The 16,402-nt window shown below is 41.6% G+C and overlaps 2 protein-coding genes across 2 annotated transcripts in view; one reads left to right on the plus strand and one right to left on the minus strand.

The window, feature by feature from the left end:
- The window catches only part of RUSC2 (RUN and SH3 domain containing 2), a 99,808-nt gene that overhangs the window by 74,106 nt on the left and 9,300 nt on the right, over positions 1-16,402 (plus strand). The window contains 1 exon segment of the mRNA XM_078152710.1: positions 1,484-3,532. Within this exon segment, the coding sequence (XP_078008836.1) occupies positions 1,552-3,532 (1,981 nt within the window). The 5' untranslated portion in view covers positions 1,484-1,551.
- CIMIP2B (ciliary microtubule inner protein 2B) overlaps positions 8,658-16,402 on the minus strand; it is a 37,639-nt gene continuing 29,894 nt past the window's right edge. Inside the window, exon 9 of the mRNA XM_078152715.1 lies at positions 8,658-9,006. Within this exon, the coding sequence (XP_078008841.1) occupies positions 8,990-9,006 (17 nt within the window). The 3' untranslated portion in view covers positions 8,658-8,989. The remainder of the gene's footprint in view (positions 9,007-16,402) is intronic.

The raw sequence follows: 16,402 nt of genomic DNA on the forward strand, positions 1-16,402 counted from the left end.
AGAAGAATCAGAACACAAAGAAAAAATAGATGCTTCTATCTGCAATTCAGATTCCATAGTTCTTTCTCTGGATGTGGATAGCATTTTCCATCATGATTCTTTTAGAATTGTCTTTGATCATTGTATTGCTGAGAAGAGCTAAGTTTATCGAGGTTGGTCATCATACTGTTACTGTATTCCCCTGCTTCTGCTCACTTCACTCAGCATCAGTCCGTACAAGTCTTTCCAGGTTTTTCTGAAATCCGCCTGCTCATCATTTCTTATAGCACAATAGCATTCCATTACATTCATATACCACAACTTGTTTAGCCATTCCGCAGTTGATGGGCATCCCCTCAATTTCCAATAGAATAAGGCTTCTTAACTATGTCTGTGTCATGGACTTGTGCAGTTTGGTGAAGCCTGCGGATTCCTTCTTAAAACAGTTTTTAAGTGCATAAAATAAAATGTATTAAGTTACAAAGAAAACAAATTATAATGAAATATAGTTATCAGAATATTTTTTAAAAGATCTATGTTTTGTTTTCTTAAAAGAAAGCCCACACTAAACCCTGAAGACTGGGGGAAAATGTTGAAAGATAAACATACAACATATGTGATATTATTAGTCTCTCAACATTATGCTTAAGTTCCAAAAACTGGGATGATGAATGTTTTTGAGGGTACTCTTATTGTCAACTCTTCCATCATAGCTACTTGGTTCTCTATTAGAGCCAATAATATTTGTTGAAGACTCTTCTGAATTTTTTCTTTCTTTTTGGAACAACTAACAGAAGATAGAAAAATTTCCTACACAAAGAATATTAAAAACATCTATTATCGATTGAAACTCAAGGGAGATGAAGCCTATAAGTTTGCCTTAATCTTCAAAAAAAGCATATAAAACTGAATCTAGGTTCTCCCAGAACATGTTTTATTCTCTCAGGAATAGGGCCCTATGGTGCTATAAAGTACTAGATTTGGCAAAAGAGAACAAATCTGAACTCTACCCCTTATTCCCTGTATCTATACACAGACCTCTTAGGCCTCAGGTTCAAATTCCTACTTTAAAGAGAGTAAGTTCTGGCTCAGGGAGCAGGTCAAGAAGGCTCTGGGATGTGGGCTAGGACTTAGAGAATGCAGGGGACAGTTTGAGATTGTGATGGCACAAAGCATACTGCATTTAGAATTAAACTGTATTTGTTCTAATCTTGGCTCTGTGACTTATTGCCTGTATAACTGTAGACACTTCCCATCTATGGGTCTCAGTTCCCTCATCTGTAAAATGAAAGTATTAGACTAGATGATCTCAGGTCCCTTCCAGCTCTAAGTCTTGTGATCCTAGCATCCTTCCAGATCTTCTGCCCCTGGGAATGGGGCAGGGTTCTGTGTATCCTGAGTACAGACAGGAAGGTTATGTTAGGTATGGTGGGAAGCTGTGTGTGCCCCTCACTTCTGGCAAGGTGACATTGGGTTCCTTTTCTCTCTTTTTCTGTCTCTCCAGGTGCCAGGCCTTCCTGATGAGATGTGTCCTGCCCCAGAGGGCTCCGGGGGCAGTATCTGGGGCCATTGATGCCCTCAGCCGAACTTTCCAGAATGGATAGTCCCCCCAAGCTGACAGGAGAAACCCTCATCGTCCACCATATTCCCCTGGTGCATTGCCAGGTTCCCGACAGGCAGTGCTGTGGGGGTGGAGGTGCGGGCAATGGAAGTACAAGGACCAATCCCTTCTGTCCACCTGAGTTGGGCCATGCTGACAGAGACCTGACACAGGCTGACTCTCTGCTCTATAGCAGAGTGCTCCCTGCCTCAGGGGGTGCTGTTGGGCCTGGGGATGGTCCTAAAAGCAAGAGCCGGGATGGGCGAGGTCCTGGAGTTCCAAAGCGGCACAACCCCTTCCTAATGAAGGAGGGTGAGCCAGAAGACCCATATGGGGATTGCGACAGTTCAACCCAGCAGTCCTTTCACCTACATGGAAGCGGACAGCCCCCCTTCCAGCTGGCATCACTTGGCCCCAGAACAGGGAAACCCTGGGGAGCCACAAACAGTCGAGCTGGAGTGGTAGAAGGACAGGAGCAGGAGCCTCTGAGCAGTTCAGAAGCACAGAAATGCAGCCATGGGCATCACTGTCCCCCAGAACTGGAGGCAGAGACCATGGAGCTAGATGAGGGGGGTGGCCCTGGGGCCAGTGACAACTCTGGTTTTTCCTTCGACCAGGAGTGGAAACTTAGCTTAGATGAGTCCCCAAGGAACCCAGGTGTCCGAGACTGTGGCTGTTCGGGCTCAGGATCCCGACATTGTCGTTGCAGCAGCACATCCAGCCAATCAGAGGTGGCCGACCAATCCATGGGCTATGTTAGTGATTCTTCCTGCAACAGCTCAGATGGTGTGTTGGTCACCTTCAGTGCCCTCTACAACAAGATGCATGGTCACTCCCGTGCCAATCTCAACTCTGCCCCCCTATCCTGCAGCGACTCTTCCTTCTGTAGCCACTCAGATCCTGGAGCCTTCTACCTGGACCTGCACCCTTCTCCAGCTGAGTCTAAGATGTCCTGTGAGTCCCATCACCCCGACAATGGGGGTGGAGATGAGGGCTGTGGCTGCCCTCACACCTCCTCCCCTGAGCTAGATGCCAACTGCAACTCCTACCGCCCACACTGTGAGCCCTGCCCAGCTGCAGCTGACCTCACCGCCTGCTTCCAGAGCCAGGCCCGCCTTGTGGTGGCCACACAGAACTACTACAAACTTGTCACCTGTGACCTGTCTTCACAGTCCTCACCCAGTCCCGCTGGCTCCTCCATCACCAGTTGTTCAGAGGAACACACGAAGGGCAGTCCTGGCCCAATCTCAGGCCAGCCCACCGAGTACTACCTATTCCAAAAGCCGGAGACCCAAACAGAGGAGCAAAAGGCCAAGAGTTCTCCAGCAGAAGTGGAATCTGGGACAGGCCCAGATTTGATAGAGGGACAGGTATACGTCAACGTGTCTCCTCCCAATCTCAGCAGCGGACGCCAGCGTTCCCGTAGCTATGACCGAAGTCTGGAACGAAGCCCCCCAAACCGGCTGGGCTCCCTGGAGCGCATGCTGAGCTGCCCTGTTCGCCTGAGTGAGGGACCCTCCTCATTGGCTGGGCCTGGCTCCCCACCCAGACGGGTCACCTCCTTTGCTGAACTGGCCAAGGGCCGAAAAAGAGGTGGAGGCTCAGGTTCACCTCCCCTGCGGTTGAGCACTGGTGACTCCTCCCTTGAGTTCTCACCCATCCCTGAGGCCCATCGGGATGGGGCAGGCCCACTGGATGAGGGTACTCGCTGTAGCCACAGCCTACCATCTCTTCCCCTTGGGCTCTGCCTGGACCCCAGCAGCCTGGAAGCCCAAGCTGACCAGGGCTGCAGGGATGGCCTTCAGCAGGGTCCCCAATCCAGTGAGTTGCAACCCACCAGTTTTGGAGCTGCTGGGCAGGCACCCCTGGCTCTTTTGATGGAGCCAAGTTCTCCTTTCCCAGTGATCCCAGCCAGCAACCATGCACAGAGGGATATAAGAGCTAGAGCTGACGGTAAGGATTGGGTAACCTAGATGAGCCACAGAGAGCTGGAATGCTACATGCCCGTACCTTGGGGGACCATTCTTGGCTGTGTCTGTGGAATACCTAAATAGATTCTGGAGTGGAGGGAAAGGATGAATGACTCTAGGGAAATAAAGAGCTTTGAGGACACTCCAACTCAGAAGTATTATGAAGATTCTGAGGTAGGAGGTGCTGTGGGAGAAACACAAGATGTATAAAATACACTTTCTGCACTCAGGGGGCCAACTGTCTAGTGGGGGACATAAGACCAACACGTATGAAACAATTACATAAGAGCACCTTATTAAATGATCAAGTTTCCAAATGCATTCAGAGGAGAAACAAATTGGTGTAGGGGAATCAGAAAGGTCTTCCTAGAGAAGATAGGACTTGAGCTTGGCTTTGAAGGAGGTGTAGGTATAGGGATTGGATAGGCAGATAGACTGAGTGGAGGGTATTCCTAGCTCAGGGTACATGAACTGGTACAGAAATGAAACTAACCACAACTTGCAACCTTCAGCAAGACACTGAAGAGACTTGACCAGAGTGGAGTGGAGGGCACATATTGGAAAGCAGGTGAAATCAAGTTGGATACTTAAAGGTAGAGTAAAATTATGGAGGGCCTTGAAACCAAGGGTGAGAAATTTAGATGTGATGAAGCAGGCAATAGACAGTCAGCATAGGTACTTAAGCAGGGCTGTGCCATGATGAAAGCAATGCCTTAAGAAGACCAGTCTAGTATTGATGCACAGTCTGGATTAGAGCAGAGGTTCTTAACCTTTCTTGTGTCATGGACCCCTTCTGGCTAGCTGTTGAAGCCTATGGATTTCAACCTTCTCACAATAATGTTTTCAAATGCATAAAATAAAATACACATTATTACAAAAGAAACCAATTATATTAAAATACAGTTATCAAAACATTTTTTAAAACAAATTTACAGACCTCAGGTTAAGAATACTTGGATTAGGGGGCAGCTAGGTGGCACAGTGGATGGAGCTCCAGCCTCAGAGTCAGGAGAACCTGGGTTCCAATCCAGCCTCAGACACTTGACACTTCCTAGCTGTGTGACTCTGGGCAAGTCACGTGACCTCCATTGCCAAAGCCAAAAAGAAAAAAACTTGGATTAAAGGAGGAGTCAGCCTGGTGCAAAATTGTGAAGTTTGTCCTCATAGTTTGACTGCCTTTCTTCTTCCTTCTGTCCCCTGTCCTCTCACTACCTTTGTTCAGGCACCCAGCCCTCTGGCTGTCCCAAATACCTCTAATTTGGCTCCCTCCCCAGTAATACTCAGTACTCCAAAATCATCCCCTCCCTTCTCCCAACACCCCATTTAAAACTCCTAGTCCCTCAAGAATAGCTGACTTAGCTAGTTCTTTGGAAGAAAGCTTCTTATGGATGTGTGACTTTAACAATTCACTGCTCCTCTCTGGGTCTCAGTTTCCCCCTGGCATAATGAGGGAATTGGATTAGAGGATCTCTTAAGACCTAGCTAAATTCTGTTATATTAGTAAACAAATTTGTATCAATGAATGTATTAGCTCTGCCAGGAGCATTTACCTTGTTAACTCAAAAGAAAAAAAAAGAAGTTATAGTGGTAGAATTCTTAAAAATGGTTTTGAGCAGGGATGAATTTCCAAATTTTTTCAAATCACAATATTATCACAAATTACAATTACCTATATGTAAGAATGACTCTGACTAGCCTGGAGGTAGGGAAACCATTAATATGATAATCCATGCATAAAGTGAAGAGGGCCCAACATATTTCATAGGTAAAGTCTAATGATAATATAGCATTTATAGAGTGTATTATGGGTTGCAAGCACTTCACAAATGTTAACTCATTTTATCCTTACAACAACCCTAGGAGGTAGGTACTATTATGATCCCCATTTTACAGATAAGGAAACTAAGGCAGAGGTTAAGTGACTTGCCCAGGTAAACACAGCTAGTGAGTATCTGGGGCTAGATTTAAATTCTGATCTTCCTGATTCCAAGTCCAGGAATAGTCCAAGTCTATTCACTGTGACACTTATATGCCTATGACTGTAAGATTTATCATTTGTGTGGAATGGCAGTGCTATTGACAGATAATGAAGCCTAAAGACAGAGCTAATTTGGGGGAAATGTAGAGAATTTACTTTGGATATCTTGAATTCATATAGTCATAGTATCTAAATCTGGAAGGGGCATCAGAGATCACACAGTTCAGACCTCTCCCTTATCTCATAGATGAGGAAGCTGAGTCTGAGAAGGGTCACATATGTAGAAAGTAGCAGAACTAAGATTGAATGCACGTCCCTTGAACCCAAATCCAAAGTTCTTGCTGCACCATGCCTCAGAGATACTAAGTATCTTTCTAAGTTTGAAATGATGGCAAGACACAACAGTAAAAAGGTATGGCATTCAGACCACTAGGCCACACATGAAGTAGGTCCTTTGATCAGTGAGTGCAACTATTGGCCCAAGAGCCTCCTATCACTATTTGACAGTCTGGGACCTAGGATGGACCTGAAGCCTTGATCCCCAAAGAACCATCCTGAACCTTGGAGCTACTCCCATGCCCCTCTAAGGCAACAGTTATTTCCCAGATTCTAAAATCTCCTTTAAAAAATGAAACACTCGGCCTAGGGCACATATGGTATAACTAAAGATATAATTTTTTTTGTTCAGTTATGTCCAACTCTTTGTGACCTCTCGGACCATACTGCCCATGGGGTTTTCTTGGGAAAGATAGTGAAGTGGATTAAGGCAAACAGAGGTTAAGGGACTTACCCAGAGTCACACAGCTAGTGAGTGTCTAAGGCTAGATTTGAACTCAGATCTTCCTGGTTCCAAGCCCACCACTTTATTCACTGAGCTGCCTAGTTGCCTTCTTAATATAGTTGTATGTATGTATACACTCACACACACACAGAACAGGGAGAATTTTTCAATGACCTGTATTCAGTACATGTTTGTATTTCTTCCATGGCCAAGTAATTTCTAGGCCCAAAGTGTGAATTGGTCTACCTCCTATAAGGGAAGGTAAAAGGGTTTGAAGAACTCTTCCCCATTCTCCACAGAAAAGGATATGAAAAGTCAAGAAGTAACATTAACTTGTGTCAGAAAATTAGAGAATGGAAAGATATGACACAAAAGAGAAAGGGAAGAAGGACCACTGAACATTGGAGGCTAAGTAGTAGACATTAGCCTCTTCCCAAAGAAAAAGGTTGATTCTCTGAGGAGGAAGCAGCTACTTGTCCTCCAATGCGTGATGATAGGAATCCAATGATACTATTAGATCACCTATAAAGAGAAAGAGGAAAAAACAAGCAGTGGTGACTGGTGACTCCCTGCAAAGGGAAAATGAGGCAGTTCTGTGTCTGCCTGGTAATAACAATAAAAGGATCCACTGTTTTCTCTCACTGTGTATTCAAGATGTAAGAGGAAACCACCCAGGACTTGTCCAATCAGTGACCACTTCCAGCTTCTGGTGATTGATGTAGGCACAAATGATGCTGCCAGAAGGAATGTTGGAATCACTGCTAACAATCAATCTTGGGCAAGAAACTGAAGAATTTATGGGCGTAGGTAGTGTTTTGATCACTTCTACATAATCATAGAAGACAAGAACTTCATAAGGGAAAGGGAGATTTGGGATTTGAACTAGTTAAGAAATTGGTGTCTGAGAATAGGATTTTAATTTCTAGGCCACAGTTTAAAATGATAAGCTTTTGACCAGGAAGGAAGTATGCATATAAAGACCAAGATTCTCTCTGGCTGGAGTCTTTGAATCTAATCAAAGGGGCTTAAAGTGAAAAAAGGAGGGAGAAAATTAGTTATGTATATAATTTTGGGGGGTTTGTTTTTTTTTTTTTTGCTTTTAGGCAATTGGGGTTAAGTGACTTGCCTAGGGTCACACAGCTAGTAAGTGTCACACAGCTAGTAAGTTTGGTCTGAGGCCAGATTTGAACTCAGGTCCTCCTGACTTCAGGGCCAGTGCTCTATCTACTGCGCCACTTAGCTGCCCCTGTGTATATAATTTAAAGAGGAAAGTTGAGCAGCATTAGAATTTTAAGAAGATGGACTCTTGTGAAAAAAAAAATTAGGATAAGGGGACAGCCTAGTAGAAAGCATTTGAATGAAGAACAATGGAGGTAGAAATAGAAATATTATTGTCATTGGAGGATATTAGAGCAGACAAGAAAAATAGATGAGTTCCAGAAACATTGCAAACCTGGCATAGAGGCATTATATTATAGTGATGGGGGAGGAAGGGTAGTTCAGTTATCCAAAAAATTGCTAGAGTGTGTGTGTGTCTGTGTGTTTTCTGCCCAAAAAAGAGGAGATAATTTTCTGGCTTGTCTTAATGATCATTTCGTACTTCAGAAGTTGCAGGAATCAATCAGAGAATCAGGAATCAATCAATCAATTCTGGACCTGACTCTCACCAACAAAGAGGAAATGGTTGTTGAAGTAGATGCTATGAAAACTTTTGAGGGAAATTGATTACTACATCACAGCATTTGTGAGAATGAGAGGAAAGTCAAGCATGTGCCCTAAATTCTGGGAGACTGTAGAGTTCAGAGGAAGATTAGGTAGGATACTATGGACTAAAAGTCCATAGGGCAAGCCAGCCCAGGAGGAATGAAAAGCTCTCAATAATGAAATTCTGAAGACAAAAAGAGTTCACTGGAGTTGAAAAGGAGGGCAGGGTTGTGTAAGGATACCAATTTGTGAGTGCTTAGAGAATTCACCAGCCAATAAACACTTAAAATAGAAAATGAAAGCAAGAGCAAGAGGATAGTTTTTTATTTTTATTTTTTTAATAACTACTGATAGCAAGAGAAAAAAAAAGTTTAGGAACACAGCTCCCACTAGATGGGATGATAACAATGGCTGTTAGTGAAAAGGGTGAATTACTAAATTCTCATTTTGCTTCTGTATTCTTATCCAAGGAGAATAGTCTGGACTTTGAAGGACAGGGGGAGAAAATGATTAGCAGGAGTAGAAACCCAAAATAAGTGAGGAGTTGGTCAGACAGCATCTAGCTGCCCTCATTGTAACCCCAAGTCCATAGAAACTACTTCTTGGGGTAGGAAAATGAAATAAATAGAAATAAAAGAAACAAGCACTTATTAAGCATTTATTATGTACTGGGTGGTTTACAGATATCTTGTTTAATCCTCACAACAACCTGTGAGGTAGGTGCTAGTACAATCTCCATGTTACAGTTGAGAAATGAGGCAGACAGAGGTGGAATGACTTGCCTAGGGTCACACAGCCAGTAAGTGTCTGAGGCTGGATTTGAACCCAGCTCTTCCTGATGCCAGGCCCAACACTCTTCACTGTACCATATAGCTGCTTCATAGATGATTGCTGAAATGCTTTTGATGATCTTGAACAATATTAGAAAACAGAAGAGGTTCCAAAGGTCTGGAGAAGAGGGTGAAGTCTGCAAATTTCTATTCCTGGAAGAATTCTAGAACGCATTATAGAGGAAATGTATTAGTGAAATCTTTCTGAATCCTTTGTTGTGTTTGCTTTACATTCCTTGAGAAAGCTAATTTCTTCATTAACAAATTTAGCTCTTTGATAAGGTATAAACTTGCCTTCCTCCTAACGACCTCTCACTTAAGGCCTTATTAAGGCTGATGGAGTTACAGCTAGCCATACCCCTGAGCTATGTATGCCTTACTTGGCTTTTGAAAGAGGACTGGTGAGATGGATGTGGAAAACCTGAGCTGAGAAATATTGAGAGGAAAGGGACTACACATGGAAACTATCATGCTCCATCACCAGTGTTGGAACCAGAGGAGTTCCCAAAATAGCCCGTATTAAGAACTCAAGGGGGCAGCTAGGTGGTGCAGTGGATAGAGTACGGGCCCTGAAGTCAGGAGGACCTGAGTTAAAATCCAGCCTCAGACCAAACACTTAACACTTCCTGGCTGTGTGACCCTGAGCAAGTCACTTAACCCCAATTGCCTAAAAATAAAAAATTTAAATTAAAAAAAAAAACAAAACTCAAGCCTGTGGCAGTGGGATGACAGTGGCAGAACACAAAAGATGTTCCTGGTCTGAGCCTTCTGGACCCAAAGAAGTTCTTGGATAATTCTGATTATCCCTAAACCAAACAGAAGCTGGTATAGAAGAGTATCGGGACAGAACTATGATGTGGAAAATTAAACTAGAACTTTTTCTTTTACTGGACCAATGAGTTATGTGGACTCTGCAAGTCCAAGAAAAGTGGTCAACTCCATAGTAAGTTATAGAGGAGGTAAAACTTGCCAGATGGAATCTCAGCCTGCCCTAGGAATTGTGTTATCTAGGAACTCTTCTTCTGGTTCCAAGAGTTTTGATCTAAGAATTCTTTTCCTTTTCCGAAAATTCCTCTATTACTCCACCGCTACTTCTCCATTCTATCAGTTCCACATTTCTGCAGCCACCAGTCTGGCCTAGAAACTCCTCAGTGTCTTGCCACTGCCTCCATCTAACACTATCTGGGACCATGTAGTTGCCTAAAGATAGTTCAGAGATGTGCAAACTTCCTTCCATTCTAAGACTAGCCGATATCATAGAGAGGTGGATTTGGAAGTGGTTGAATGACCATACCTAAAGAAACTAAGTGAATAATGATAGTGCAGTGCCAGCTTGAGTATCTATAGTTGAGTATCCTTGACCTGTGCTGTGTAACATTATATCAGTCACTTGAATAAAAGCATAAATGGCTTGCTCACAAAATTTGCAGATGTAAAGCTAAGAAGATCAGCTAGTATGTTGAATAACAAGCTAAAAACTGGACTGACTCTAACGAGATGAGATGTAATATGAATAAATGTAAACTCAGAAAAATCTACTTTAGTCCAAAATGGAAGAGAACTGAGTCTCCACGTATTGTCTGTCTGCTCTCCACCTCTCTCACATCTGATTCTCCCCATTTGTCTCTCTAGCTTTGCTTTTAAAGGCCAAGTCTGAAGCTCAGGCTATAGCTAGCCATGACCCTATCATTCTTAATATCTTGTTAAAGGGGCAACGGGAGCATATGATGCCAGGTGGGTTTATACTTTATCAAAGAGCTAAACTAATTTTAATAAGGATGGATTTACACCTTGTAGGGATTTGAAAGGGATTCAGAAAGGCCTTACCAGGTTCCACTTAGTCATTATTAAAAGGAATAATTCATGATAGACAGATATAAGTAGATAAAGCATGTAGTAAGTGTTTACTGTGTGCCAGGTACTATGCTAAGTTTTGGAGATACAAATAAAAGGCAGCAAGACAGTCCTTCTCCCTGAGAAGCTTATATTCTAACAGGGGTGATAATACATAAAGGGCAGTTACAAAGGGATATGTAAGTGTTGTCAAAGGTTTAAAATAGTGTCTGGGAAATGGTAGCCTAATTCTGGGCAAGATAAGGTAATAGTTCACTTTTCAGATCTTAGTATCAGAAGAGCAGAGTTACTGGCGGAGGGGGTTGGGGAAGAGATATGCTGAAATGTAGCAGATAACATAGTTCGAAAATGATGCCCAAGAAGTAATATCTAGGACTGGAAAGGAGAGTAGTGATCACTAAAAGCCAGAAGGACTTCTTCAAGTGAAGGCCATGCCAGACTATCCCCACCTCCTTTTTTGACAGGACTTTTTGACTAGTAATCAGGGAAATGCTACAAAGTATAGATTTCAGCAAAGTATTGCATGAAGTCTTTGATTCTAAGATAAGATGGGAGGATGTGGGTTAGATGATAGCAGAATTAGGTGAATTTAGAACTAGATGAATGGCAAGACTCAAAAAGAAGCAATTAATTGTTCAGTGTCCACTTGGAAGACCTGGGGTTAAGTCCTACCTTTGACACATACCAGGTGCGTGTCCCTAGGCAAGTCACTTAATCACTCCATGATCTTGGCAACTGTCTAAGACTGAGTTACTGATGAGGTGCTGACTTGCATTGATAGGAACTTCTCCATTCAGAGTTACCTACACCAGTAAAATCACAAGTTCAATCCCTATCACTATCTCTATATGGAAGAAGGTCTCTAGTGCAATGCCTTAGGGGTTTTCCCCATGGAAGAGGGATTAGATTTATTTTACTTGGTTCATGGGAGAAAAACTAGGAGTAGTGAGTGGAAGGTACAGGGAGGGAAATTTAAGATTGATGTACAGAAAAACTTCCTAATAATTAGAGCTATTCAAATATAAAATAGGTTTCCTTGGTCAGTAGTGCACTGGTACGCACTCACTGGAGGTCTTCAAGCCAAAGTTAGATGACTACGTTCTTGTTGGATGTGTTGTAGAGAGAATTCTTTGCTCAGGTGTAGGTTGAACTAGATAGTCTAACATACCTCCTAACCCTGAAATTCTGTATTTTTTGTGATTCACAAATATGCAGCACAAAAGTTCTTTCATAGAACAAGAGGTTGACTAGACCAAGAAGGGAAGGAACAAGCAGAAGGCCAAAGGAAAAGGAAATCCCAGGATAGGATTGGATCCCTTTGGATCTGTGTGATGCTATATGTAGATATAATTGGGAGCTGTGACTGGCTGGAAGGTGGGAGGAGGAAAGGACTTGTGGTTGTCACTTTCCTGTGATGGAAGCAATCCTTTTACATGGGAGTAGTAGCCAAGATTATCTCATGGGTTTTTTCCATCCAAGTCCATGTGTGCACCCTGGGGCAGAGAAGGGGAGGAGGTTGGCAAGAGAGAAGGCTCCTGGGTTCTGAGTTGCTAGTCTATTTCCCACTGGCATTAGGCACTTCGAATTATGGCAATACAGAGGGCCTGCCTAACCCTGATAGGGCTGTGGGTATATTCTATCCCATCATTCATTTCTGTCTTGGTGCAGTCTGTCCAGGGCCAAAAATCAGGGTAGAGCTTATAGACAGAGAAGCAGGGGATTCAAGCGTAAGCCGCTTCTGTTTGTTTGAAAACATTTAGTATCCTTCAGAATACAACATTAACCACTTTTAGCCCTTTGTCCAGTTGATCAACAAGAGTTTGCTAGATCTCTACTGTGTGCCCAGCCTTGTACTAGGTGCTATGGGTAATACAAAGAAATTTAAGACATTGTCTTTGTCCTCAGGAAGTCTGTAATCTAGGTGGGAAGTTAAGAGACACACATAACAGTGAAGAATGCAAGTATTATTAAATGCTAGATTATGTGTTTCATGCACCAAGTCCTACAGGAGGTCAGAAAACGGAGACATCCATGAAGGCTGGAATAGTCTTCCATTCCCAGTTCCAGATACTTCCTTTGGTTCTTAAGGTTATGGTCATTTGCCAGTTGGTTCCTACCTCTCAGGACTAATCATCCAAAGCCAACTTTATACTTTCTTTACACTTATCATAATACATAAAACCTAGAGTACAGTAAAAACATACAATTTCCACTGACAGTAATTCGAGTTATTGTAGCACAGCATATTATGTTTTTGGCATTGTACTAAAGCTATGTATATTCAAAGAAGTATAAAGCACAGTCTTACAGCCTAATATGAGAGCTAAGACAAATATGAGACAAGCTAACAATACATTATGGTACATGGCTGGTACGGACAGAAAGGAGTTCAGAGAAGGAAGTTATTGTGACCTGGAATGGCCATAGAAAGCTTCTCAGAGAAGGCAGGACTTAACCCAAAAAAGTGAAGAATAGGTAGGATTTAGATAGGTTAAGATCAGGGAAGTGAGCATTTCAGGTCAGTAGAGAATAAAATGAGCAAAGGCGTAAAGGTGAGCATGCATTTTAGAGAGAAGTAAAAGCTGTACTTGGAGCACAGGGTTATAGAAAAGGGTTATAAAAAAGCTTGAAATGCCAGGATAAGAAATTTGGGCTAAATCCTGTAGATAGTAGGGAGCCATTGAAAGATTCTGAGCAGGAAATTGAAGTGATCTGAGTAGTGTTTTGGGATAAATAGGACATCAGCTGGAAGTCTAGCCACAGAGCACCTTGATTAGCATAGTTTATGAGGCATGAAGCCTCAGTATCTTTTTCTCTGCTGCAAAATTGACTAGTTTAGATGCCAGAAAAATAAGTATTTATTATAAAAGAATTGATTTTACTAAATGTATTAAGAAGTACTTATTAAGTGCTTACTATATATTGTGCCAGGCACTATCTTAAGCACTAATATTACACAGAGAAGGCAGAAACAGTCTCCGCTCACAGACTTCAAGACCAAAAGGAATTTGAACTGGGACCCCTGCCATGTCTGATGAGGTTTCTAGCTCCTTCCAGAACCTGTTTTCTAGTCTTCACTCTGAACTTGAGCACTTAGACTGTTCCTTTTTGGCCCTGGTATGACACTGACTTTACACTGTTTTGTAATCACTAAACATCTTGAAAAGTAAGAGAACTAGATTGTCCTGAAGATTTTTTTCCTGAAATTGTCTCCTTGTCCCCTGGCTACAACCCCTAAAAGTTATATTCTCACCTCTTAACTCATTTCTCTCTTCTGTTCCATTTGTCTGAGGAACTGTTTATTTAATGCATATTGTTAAGACCAGTTGTGCCTCAATTGAAAACCCCTCTAAACCCTGGGCCTAGTCTCACGAGGGGCCAAATGGCCATCAAGGCATCATCGTCTTTGGAGCCTATATCAGTATTTCAGTTACCCCAATCCCCCCACCCCCTCTAGGAAACTTCCTTTTCTTCTAATTTCAAGTTTTTTGGTGTCCCCACTTAGACCTTCCACAGAGTGCCTATTTTCGATCTCTTGGATCATTTCCAGAGCACATAAATGATATATCATGAGTATGAATGATCAAGTTCATGTTACCAGCTCTGCCCACTTCCCTAGTATTATTTTTTTTTTTGTCAAGGAGATTGGGGTTAAGTGACTTGCCCAGGGTCACACAGCTAGTAAATGTCAAGTGTCTGATGGTTGGATTTGAACTCAGGTCCTCCTGACTCGAGGGCCAGTGCTATATCCATGCTGTCCCCCAGTAGTATTAATAATAACAATAATAATACAGTTCTTTACATTTGATAGAGGTTTGGAATTTACAAGTTGTTTTCATATGACATATTATGTAATGAGATGCCAATTAGGTATTTCTAGAGGCTGATTTTTTCTAAGAGCCTACCCTTACATTTTTATACTAAAATTGCTTTGTACATATAGTAACAAAAATTGTCAGTTTCTACTAAAAGAGGAGTATTGTTCTGTCAGTCTCATTCTGCTAAAATAATAATAACTGACATTGATGTAACACGTTAAATATATTATCTTATTTGATTCTTATAACAATCCTAGAGGTAAATACCACAGGTATTTTCCTCCCGTTCTATAGATGAGAAAAGCCCCACTCAAAGGGAGGTTTCACACAGCAGTGGGATTCAAACTCAGGCCTTTTCCTATTCAAATTCCATTATACCACACTGCCTCCCTAAAGAGCAGAAAATCTGATTAATTCTTCAGGTGTCTTACTGACAGTGGCGTCTTTCAGAAGATTAAAGAGACAATGAAAGAGAACTTTGTTCTATCTCCTATGAAAGAAGAAATGGTTTGTAAATTAAAGGAGTTAGGAAACTTGGAGAAAAGTAAGCTTATCATTTTAGAATTTCTAATAGACAAGGAAAGGAACACTGGATTGTCAGATATATACATAAACTTCAAGGCAGCAGATGTCAAAAGTTCAAAGGAGAGATATTTATGATGCTAAGGGCAGAGAGTACAAAAAGGAAAGATGACTTGAGGGAATGGATATGCTAACAATAAAAATCTTAAAATCAGAAATTATTCTAGTAAAGAAGAAAAGGGGAAGACTTCTAAAAATAAAAATGACTATGTAAGATGCTCTCTGATGAGCTCAGGTTTTGACAGCACATATGCAAAAGACAGAAAGGATAAACATGTGAAAGAGGATAAATACAGAGTGGCCAGCAAGGATATCAGGAAGGCTAAAACCAGAATGAGCTAAGGTTTATGAGAAAAGCTAGAAATAACAAAAAAAGTTATTAAAACTATGTTCAGAAGGAAAAGAAAGGGTTGGACCCACAAATTAAGAGATTATAAAGTGTTAGCACTTAAAAGAGAAGAATTACTCTGCTCCTGCCTTCCTTGAGTGTTTTTTACCTAAGAGAATGATCTTAAAACTAGAGTGGAAACAAATTATGATTAAGAGATAATTGAAGGGGCCACTCGTTAGGCAGTGGATAGAGCACTGGCCCTGGAGTCAGGAGGACTTGAATTCAAATCCAGCCTCAGACACATAGCTATGTGACCCTGGGGCAAGTCACTTAACCCCGATTGCCTCGAGGAAAAAAAAAAGAGAGAGAGAGATAATTGAAGCTCAAAACAGGTGTGGAGATAGAGAGTAGAGAAGACCTAACTCTTTTGAATGTCTTTTCACCAGGCCCAAATGAATTATAACCTCAGCTTCTAAAACAATATACCTATGTGATTAGCGACACTGAGGAATTATGAAGAATGAAAAAGGTATAAGAAGGCTGAAGACAGTTAAATGTAGTTTCGATTTTCAAAACAAAGTGTGCATTCTAGAAACTCCAGATCAGTTAATCTCTATCAACAGCAAAATTCTAAAACTAATTATAAAACAAAATGGTTTTTAGCATTTCAGAAATGAAGCAGTGATTACTAGAATTTAGCTAAATTAACTTAATTTCATTTTTTGTTCACTATTAGACTGTCAGGAAATGTTTTTGCTATTATCATTGTATCTTAAATTCAAGGCATTAGAATTATTATTGAATAATGAATGGTATAGTCTGATGTATTTCAGTTTAATTCAACACATATTAAGTACCTATTGTATGCAAAGATATAGAGTTTAAATAAGTTTACAGTCTAGTTACTTGATATGATATGTAAAAGCACCAATAATACAAATTAGTAGGTGATAAATGCGTAGAAGGGGAGGCAGG

The sequence above is a fragment of the Phascolarctos cinereus genome, unplaced genomic scaffold (genome assembly GCF_003287225.1).
Source record: "Phascolarctos cinereus isolate Bilbo 61053 unplaced genomic scaffold, phaCin_HiC Scaffold_4;HRSCAF=312, whole genome shotgun sequence".
NCBI lineage: Eukaryota > Metazoa > Chordata > Mammalia > Diprotodontia > Phascolarctidae > Phascolarctos > Phascolarctos cinereus.